We start from the raw sequence: 8,784 nt of genomic DNA, 5'->3' as shown, positions 1-8,784 counted from the left end.
GTGATGCCATGGCACTCTACCCAGGGGGATAGCTTGGGGCTCCGTCTCAAAAAAAAAAAAAAAAAAGTTTCCCAGTGCCTTATGCTAACAGCTCACAGCCTCCAGTGCCTACTTTTGTCCCTGAAGCCCTCCTTCTGTCCCACCTTCCCTCCTTCCAGTCCTGCACTTCTTTCTTGATGGCCGTTGGGGCACCAGCCGAGAGCGGCTGGCCATCAGCAAGGACCAGCGAGCAGTACGGAGTGTTCCAGGGCTACCCCTGCTGCTGGCTGCTGACCGGCTGCTGACTGGCTGTCACCTGAGCGTGGACGTGGTCCTGGGTGATGTGGCTGTGACCCAGGGCCGCAGCTACTGGGCCTGCGCTGTAGACCCAGCCTCCTACTTGGTCAAAGTGGGCGTCGGGCTGGAGAGCAAACTTCAGGAGAGCTTCCAGGGAGCCCCCGATGTGATCAGCCCCAGGTCAGGTCCCTCTGTAATGGGAGGGGGCCCTGGGCCTGGGAAGGCGTGGCAAGGGGAACACAGACTTGCTTGGGTGGGCTGGCTGTGGAGCGGGTGAGGAGGAGATAGGAGCATGGAAGCCAGGCTAGGAGGCCTGTGGCCAGGGAGACATGGATTTAGTAAATGGGTTTTCGAGGAGTGATTTTTGGAGTGCATGGTCAGGGAAAGAGAAGATAGAGGAAACCATCTCTACGTCCTTCCATCCATCAGACTCAGGACAGACACCATCTCTCCTAGCCTTCATGTCCTTTCTCACTGATACCCCATCATCCTTTCCCAACAAAGACTTTTCTTCTCAAGACCCCCTTTACCCACATCTTTTCTCAACATCCTAAAATCTCCAGAACGCCCTCTCTCCACCACCCTATTTAATCCCCTTCCCCTCAACACCCATCTGCTCTCATCTCTCTCAACAGGACACCACCTTCCCAACCTCTTTTCTCACCTTCCCCTTTTTCCTGGTGTCTTGTCACTAACCCCTGATCCTGCCAACATCCTCTACCCTCACAGCCTTCACCCAGTACAATTTCCTCAGCATCATTTTTCTTGACACCCCCCATCTCAATAGGCACTGCCTCCTTTTAGTGATTTTATCAATGCCTCATCTGTCCTTGTTCCCTCAACACCTCTTGCCACTGTGCTTTCCTTTCAGTACCCATTTCCTGCCAAACCAAGCCCCCAAACCTGCACTCTGACCCAGTCTGTTTGACATGTTTCCCTCTGTACCCAGATCAGTCCCTCCAACCTCTGTTCCACATCCCATCCTCCCGCACCTTCCTGCTGCACCTCGTACCTCACTGCCTCACTCCTTCTACCCAATGCCCACTCCTGCAGGTATGATCCAGACAGTGGGCACGACAGTGGTGCTGAGGATGCCACAGTGGAGGCGTTGCCACCCTTCGCTTTCCTAACCATCGGCATGGGCAAGATCCTGCTGGGGTCTGGGGCAAGCTCAAATGCAGGGCTGACAGGGAGGGACGGCCCAGCAGCCAGCTGCACAGTGCCCCTGCCACCCCGCCTAGGCATCTGCCTGGACTACGAGCGAGGCCGGGTGTCTTTCCTGGATGCTGTATCCTTCCGTGGCCTCTTAGAATGCCCGTTGGACTGCTCAGGGCCCGTGTGCCCTGCCTTCTGCTTCATTGGGGGTGGTGCAGTACAACTACAGGAGCCAGTGGGCACTAAGCCTGAGAGGAAGGTCACCATTGGGGGCTTCGCCAAGCTGGACTGACCTTTTCAGGCCCTCTTCCAGACCTGAGGCTCTCCTGGGCCCTGAACCCCTAATCCTCCAGGTTGTCACCCTTAAACTCTTCCCACCATGTGGTCCTGCCTCTTATCCCATGTCTATGTCTTCCCAAGGTTTTCTCTTGACCAAGGGGCTCTCCTCTGCTCACCACTCTGGCTGTGCCCCATTCTCCCCACTGCCTGCTAGCCCAGGCCCCTGCCCCACCATCTCTGCCCCATGCCCTGCCTTTGGCATCTTACCCAAGTCACAAAGAGAGCCCTTCTCTATCCCTGTCCTGTACTCCTAGGCTGATTGGGAGGGAAGGCACTTGGAACACTGGGCATGATCCCCAGCTCTGCCCTTTGCCATGCTGAGCTCCCTGCCCCATTGATGCTGAACTGCAGCCTTGAGGCAGGCAGGCTCTCTGGCTAGACATTGTCCAGGTACTCCCTAGTGAAGGAGAGGGGACCCTGTGATTCTGCTCTTATTTATTTGGGTTCTCATGCCCCCCAGCCGCATGCCCCTTATATCCCACTTCTCTCCCTTGCATGCTTTACCTATCCCGCACCCATGCCAATGTGCCAAGTCTCCCTTGGGGACCCAGCTGAGACTGAGTGCCCCATTGGGTTGGGCCAGGCAAGGCCTCTAGTGCCCCTGCTGCTGCTCTGTGAGGGGCACTGCTAAGCCTGTGCCCAGCAGTGGCTGTTATTTTCATGGTTTCTAAACAATAAACTGTGATGCCAGGCACATCTCTGCCTTCTTTGAATGTGACCATTCCTCTTAATTTCTGTGGTGGTGTGGTGGGCAGGAGGCTCCAGGGCACCCCTCCTTGCTCAGGTTATACCAGGCCCCGGGCACCTGGTCCCCAAGCCAGGTGCTGCTGAGCCAATGAATTAGGGGCACCCTGGTCCAGCTGCCAGACACTCAGACTATGGCAATGTGGTTGAAGGGCGGGCACCATGCCTGGGCCCAACGGGTCAGGGAACCAGAACCATTTCCCCATTCCTAAGGTGCTAGGAAGCCCCCCAGAGGCAACGAGCGGGTGGGGCAGCTGGACTGGGCCTGATGCCAGTGCCCGGATCTGACCCAGCTCGTTATCGCCACCCTGTTGACTTTGCAGCTGTTATCATGGCCCAAGGATTTACTTCACACTCGGCAGCTAAGAATAGGGCTGCCTGGGGCACTGTGCCAGGGGCAAAGCCACTGGGCAGGCGGACCAAGTCACGCTACCACTCTGGCCTCCTGGTTTCGTTTCCTCCTTCCTCTTGTGCCACCAGGTTTTGGGGACAGGGGACTGAATTCTTCCACAGGCCACCCCTGCACCCTTATGTCACTTCTTCCCCACATTTCCTGCTTCTCAAATGAACCCCACTCCTTGCCGCCTTTCCTTCCCCTCTTTTTCACCAAAGGGCCCTGCTAGGCCCCCTCATAGACATATTCTGGTTGCCTCTCCCACCCATGGATCACAGATAAAAGATCAGAAATTGGCACAGAGGGAGGCCACACTTTATTCAGCCATATTCAAGTTCCTATACCCATCTCTGGGCTTGTTCTACCCCTGAGCCACAACTGCACCACTCCCCAGGCATACCCCTGGGGCAGGTGTGGACTTCACCAGGCTGTGAGGGGTTAGGGAACTTAGTGGGGCCTCTGGGGGAAGCCATGGGCAGAGCAGAGGGGCAAAAAGCACTGGCTGTGGAGAACCTGAGGAGGCAGGCTGGCACTGGTTGGCTGCTTGGCTTAGTATGTGACATGCCCCTACAAGTTGGCAGAAGTGGCTGCCACTGCTGGGTTCATGTAAGAGAGGCTGCTGCCACCATTACCCGAGGAAACCTAAGTGGAGGGAAAACAAATGCAGGGTAAAGGGCAAAAGCTACCTACTAGGGCCCCTGGATGGCACCCAGGCAGTGGCGAGGGGAACAGGCCAGCTCTCAAAGAGTTAGTTCAGAGAGAACACCTGCAGCCCCACCAGCAGCCAGATGACTGTAAACAGGGTTGCTCTCCCTCCCCCCACCCCCCTTCACCCTTCACTCCTCTTGGCTCTAATCAGTCTACTTGCCCTCCCCTCCCACCCCTTTCTCCCTCCATTTGCTACTCCTCCGGGCCAAGGAGATGTATTAAAACTGGGAGAGGGAGGTCTCCAGGATCAGGAAAATGGGGGCAAGAAAAAGAAAAAAAGAAATGCCTCTCTCCTCCCCCACCTGGAGAAGATTTCCAGCCCCAGGTGGCTGCAGTAATTATTTACTAGGTCCTGTAGACAAATGCCAAGGAGGGGCCTGCTTCCTTGAGTCTCCCAAGAACCCCACTGGCACCCAGGCACACCAAGCCTGGTGACACTTCTTCCTCCACAGGGGAGATGCCCTTCCTCCCCCTAAGCCTTTCTCAGTTTCCTTTCCATTGTTAGGAGATGAATGGGGCAGGGGTCCTCATTCCTTGTGACTCCTGCAGGAAGGGTTTCCTGGGCACAGTGCCACACCCATTTTGCTGCTGGGCATGCTTGCAAGCACTGTGTGGTGCCAGTTCAACCAGAGCCAGCCAGCAGTGAATGTGGACAGGCAAAGGACTTTTGGGAATTCTAATAGTGGGGGCACTCCCTCTTGAGGGCCCTCCCTTTTTTTAAAAGAGTCTCACTTTGTTGCCCTCAGTAGAATGCTGTGCCATCATAGCTCACAGCAACCTCAAACTCTTGAGCTCAAGCAATTCTCTTGCCTCAGCCTCCCAAGTAGCTGGACTACAGGTACCTGCCACAACGCCCAGCTATTTTTAGAGATGGAGTCTCCCTCTGGCTCAGGCTCTCTCTCAAACCTGTGAGCTCAGGCAATCCACCCACCTCGGCCTCCCAGAATGCTAGAATTACAGGCATAAGCCACCACACTCAGCCTTTGAGGGCCCCTTCTGTGGCCTCCTCCCTAGTATTATCCCCCAGAATTTCTCTGACCTCCACCCTTCCCCTTGTCAGACCCTCCACTCCTTACCTTGTGCTACCTCTCACCTCTCCTAAGCACTTTAGGTTTTCCAAGTACCCCTTCAGACTCCCTGCCCAGTCAAAACCTCTGCCCCCTGGACCTGTGGAGCTCATCCTCACCTCCTCGTAGGGGCTTCGACTGGTACTGGCAGGGGGTACATAGCGCCCATGGGTGTGGTAGGTGGGGTACTCGCTCATAGGGTGGTAGGCATCCCGGGTTGGGAAGATGTCCAGCTGTCCATAATTCTTGCGACGACAGTGACACACAGCCTGCCAACATAGGGCTCATGGTGGGCTGGGGTTCCTTCCATAGGGAGACTCTTGTTTTGGTCAGAGACTGAACACTCACCAGGGCAATGAGATACACGATGGCCAACGCGACCAGAACACAGACCAGCACCAGCAGGGCAATGCCCCAGCCTGGTACCCCAGACCCAGACTGAGCAGAGGAAGGAACTGGCGCATCATGCACTAAAAGGAAAAATAGTTGTCAAGGCCGTCTCACAAGTGAAGCACCCTCCTCCTGCTAGCAACAAAGGGAAGGGCAGGACTCAGACCCTGGAGGGACAGGTGCTCCAGTGTAGTGCTAGGGCTGCAGCTAGAGAAGTAGCCTCACCACTGACTCTTGTGATGTTCAGGTTATATCTGAATGCTTTCTCTTCATGCTGAAGAAGCTTCATTTCCACATCTTGGACACTAACAGTACTCCCCCTGAAGGCCAGAGTTGATTCTACCACCACAGATCCCGGCCTGGTTATAGGGGGAAATAGTTCAGCCATGGGTCCCAGATTCTGGCTCAGCACTTTTCCCCAACCATGAGTGCACCAGCCTTTCCCTAAAGTCACCCCCCTACACACAGAGTCACCCAGAACAGTACCTGAAATCGATAGAAGAGATGCCCAGAAAATCCTCTTGTTTGTAAATCTGCAAAAACTGAGGTGGGAGGGAAATAACTCAGGCTTGATGAAAAGGGGATGAGCAGTTCTGGAGTCTGCTTTAGGGAAGCCTGGAGAAGGACAGGCAAATACCCACCAATTCAGAAATGTTTCTCTGCAGCTCTTGGTAGTAGTTGGTGCTGGGATCTTCCAAGGAAGAATTAAACTGTAGGTTTATAATGTGAAAAGACAGGAAGAAGAAAGAGACCCTAACAGACAATTGGGAAGAAGTGGTGTGCCTGAGGGAGGTGGGAGAAGGTACTGTGCTACTGGCAATAGTTCTGGGGCTGTGGCTGGCCAAGGAGGTGGGAATGTCAGAGTGGTGGCTGGGAATTGAGGATGGGGTAATCTTGGCATCTGGGGCTATGGTAGCCTTGGCAGAGATGCCACTCTGCACCAGAGTAGAAGTTGAACCTGATGTAGAACTCCTAGTTGGGGCTGAAGTGACATCAGGGGCTGGAGTGGTGGTGATGTCTGAAGCTGGTTTAGTGTCTGAGGCTGAAGTGACATTGGGCACTGGAGTGGTGGTGGTGCCTGCTGGTTTAGTGTCTGAGGCTGAAGTGACATTGGGCACTGGAGTGGTGGTGGTGCCTGAGGGTGGTCTGGTTTCCAGGGCTGGTGTGACATCAGGTGCTGGAGTAGTGGTGGAGTCTGAGGCTAGACTGGTGTCTGGGGCTGAGGTGACATCAGGTGCTGAAGTGGTGGTGGTATCTGAGGCTGGTCTTGTTTCCAGGCCGGAGGTGACATCAGGTGCTGAAGTGGTGGTGGTATCTGAGGCTGGTCTTGTTTCCAGGCCGGAGGTGACATCAGGTGCTGAAGTGGTAGTGGTGTCTGAGGCTGGTCTTGTTTCCAGGCCAGAGGTGACATCAGGTGCTAGAGTACTGGTGGAGCTTAAGACTGGTCTGGTGTCCGGGGCTGAGGTGACATCAGGTGTTAGGGTGGTGGTGGAGCCTGAAACTGGTCTGGTATCCAGGGCTGAGGTGACATCAAGCACTGGAGTGGTGGTAGAGCCTGAGGCTGGTCTGGTGTCCAGGACCAAGGTAGCATCAGGTGGTAGAGTTGTGGTGGAGCCTAAGGCTGGTCTGGTGTCTGGGGCCAAGGTGACATCAGGTGTGAGGGTAGTGGCTGAGCCTGAGACTGGTCTGCTGCCTGGGGCTGAGGTGACATCAGGCAGTGGAGTGGTGGTGGAGCCTAAGGTTGGTCTAGTATCTGGGGCCAAGGTGACATCAGGTGGTAGAGTCGTGGTGAAGCCTGAGGCTGGTCTGGTGTCTGGGGCCAATGTGACATCAGGTGGTAGAGTTGTGGTGGAGCCAGAGGCTGCTCTGGTGTCTGGGGCCAAGGTGACATCAGGTGTGAGGGTGGTGGTTGAGTCCAAGACTGGTCTGGTGTCTGGGGCCGAGGTGACATCAGGCACTGGAGTGGTGGTGGAGCCTGAGGCTGATCTGGTGTCTGGGGACAAGGTGACATCAGGTGTTAGTGTGGTATTTGAGCCTGAGGCTGGTCTGGTGTCCAGGGCCGAGGTGACATCAGGTGGTGGAGTGGTGGTGGCACTTGAGGCTGGTCTGGTTTCCAGGCCTGGGGTGACATCAGGTGCTAGAGTGGTGGTAGAGCGTGAGGCTGGTCTAGTGTCCGGGGCCAAGGTGACATCAGGCACTGGGGTGGTGGTAGAGCCTGAGGCTGGTCTGGTGTCCCAGGCTGAAGTGACATCAGGTGCTGGAGTGGTGGTGGTGCCTGAGGTTGGTCTGGTGTCCAGGGCAGACGTGACATCGGAGGCTGGAGAACCTGAGCCTGAACCAGAACTGTGGATGGAGTGTAAAGTGCTGGCCATGCTCCCAGTATTTCTCTCAGTGAAGCTGGATGATGGATGGCCTTGGCCAGTTGTGGTTTGGGGGCTAGAACTTGTAAGAACTGTTGAGGATTAAAGAGTTGTCACAATTGTTAAGAAATTGAGGTAACAGGCTAGGTGCAGTGGCCACGCCTGTAATCCTAGCACTTGGGAGGTTAAGGCGGGTGGATTGCCCGAGCTCAGGAGTTTGAGACCAGCCTGAGCAAGAGTGAGACCGCCATGTATAAAAATAGGTGGGCATTGTGGCAGGTGCCTGTAGTCCCAGCTACTAGGGAGTCTGAGGCAAGAGAATCACTTAAGCCCAAGAATTTGAGGTTGCTGTGCGCTATGACACCACTCACTCCACCAAGGGTGACAAAGTGAGACTCTGTCTCAAAAAAAAAGATAGATGAAGAACCCTCCATTAATCAAGCACCTCTTGGACCCTAAACATCATGCTAAGTGCTGTCTCAAAAAAAAAAAAAGGAAATTGAGGTAACAGGGTTGGTTTGGAAGACAAATTGGAACAAGGAGAAAATATAACTTCTGACAACGAAAGAAGTACTCTTAGGCAGGTGGAGGTCTGGGCAGCGTCAGGCAGTGGCTGGGTCAGCCCTCCTGCCCCAGGGAAGATGTCTTCAGGACATCTGCCCACCCCTGGCACCCACTCTCTTGGGGGCTCATCTCTTCTCAGCCTGTCCTTAGCCTCTCCTTCATTCTGACACAATCAGGGTCACCTCTGTGTGCAATTTTTACCTTTCATGGTACCATCTGCCAGGAAGCAAAACCCATAGAAAAGCAAGGAATACCACATAAGCCAGGCAACCCACTCCCCACCTCTGCCCCTCACCTGGAAGCACTAAGAGTAGCAGCAGCAGGAGGAAGAAGGACTGGATGCCTGATGTCATGGTGGCGGTGAACTGGGTGGGGAGGGGGCAGAACAGACTCGGGAGAGCGCTGCGTGTGAGGTGGAGTGGTACAGGCGCCTGCTGCTTTATACCGGTCCCCCGCCCGCCCTAGGCACAGCCGGAGCAGGTGACAGGTGACACAAACCCCGCCCCCTCCCCCTTCCTTACCTCTTCCTCCTCCTCCCAGCCATTCCTGGGTAGGGTACATGGGCTCTAATCACTCAACCCTCTGGACAACCTGTTTGTTCTCCAACTGGCCTCCCCCTTTCACAACCACTCCCAGGTTCCAGAATGCAGGGCGTCGGAATCTGGGATCTGGGGCCCCCTGGCTGTAATTTTAGCCCCAGGGCAACAGCTAAAGAGGGGAAACTGGACAAAGTAGGCTAGGTCCGGGGCGGCGCAGCCAGGAAGCCCACTTCTAGATGCCACACCAC

At 55.2% G+C, this 8,784-nt stretch overlaps 2 protein-coding genes across 6 annotated transcripts in view; one reads left to right on the top strand and one right to left on the bottom strand.

Annotated features, from left to right (window-relative positions):
• TRIM46 (tripartite motif containing 46) overlaps positions 1-2,482 on the top strand; it is a 10,678-nt gene extending 8,196 nt beyond the window's left edge. For 4 of the 5 annotated variants that reach the window (XM_003795303.1, XM_012808593.1, XM_003795302.1 and 1 more), the window contains 2 exons: positions 159-456; positions 1,330-2,482. In XM_003795303.1, the coding sequence (XP_003795351.1) occupies positions 159-456; positions 1,330-1,723 (692 nt within the window). In that variant the 3' untranslated portion in view covers positions 1,724-2,482. The remainder of the gene's footprint in view (positions 1-158; positions 457-1,329) is intronic. The other variant, XM_012808594.1, reaches the window with a different exon arrangement.
• Positions 2,483-3,233: 751 nt separating this feature from the next.
• On the bottom strand, positions 3,234-8,350 carry MUC1 (mucin 1, cell surface associated). Its single transcript, XM_023516375.1, has 8 exons — positions 8,293-8,350; positions 6,689-7,525; positions 5,715-6,151; positions 5,560-5,615; positions 5,299-5,432; positions 5,032-5,153; positions 4,803-4,952; positions 3,234-3,550 (listed from the first exon to the last, which is right to left on the bottom strand). Exons 1-8 carry the CDS (start codon positions 8,348-8,350, stop codon positions 3,476-3,478), a joined length of 1,869 nt encoding a protein of 622 aa, XP_023372143.1. The 3' UTR covers positions 3,234-3,475.
• Positions 8,351-8,784: the final 434 nt, after the last annotated feature.

This window comes from Otolemur garnettii, unplaced genomic scaffold (assembly GCF_000181295.1).
Source record: "Otolemur garnettii isolate 467f Iridium unplaced genomic scaffold, OtoGar3 scaffold00091, whole genome shotgun sequence".
Classification (NCBI taxonomy): domain Eukaryota; kingdom Metazoa; phylum Chordata; class Mammalia; order Primates; family Galagidae; genus Otolemur; species Otolemur garnettii.
Note: the sequence above shows the minus strand (reverse complement) of the source record. Positions and strands in the feature narration are given on the sequence as shown.

What these genes read in the sequence shown, in the direction of transcription:
- MUC1 (XM_023516375.1), bottom strand. Translation starts at nt 8,350, where the DNA reads ATGACATCAGGCATCCAGTCCTTCTTCCTCCTGCTGCTGCTACTCTTA. An exon ending in AGACACCAGACCAGCCTTAG is followed by an intron (nt 6,152 to 6,688) that starts GCTCCACCACAA and finishes CTAAACCAGCAG; the next exon opens with GCACCACCACCACTCCAGTG. An exon ending in GAACATCACAAGAGTCAGTG is followed by an intron (nt 5,154 to 5,298) that starts GTGAGGCTACTT and finishes TTTTCCTTTTAG; the next exon opens with TGCATGATGCGCCAGTTCCT.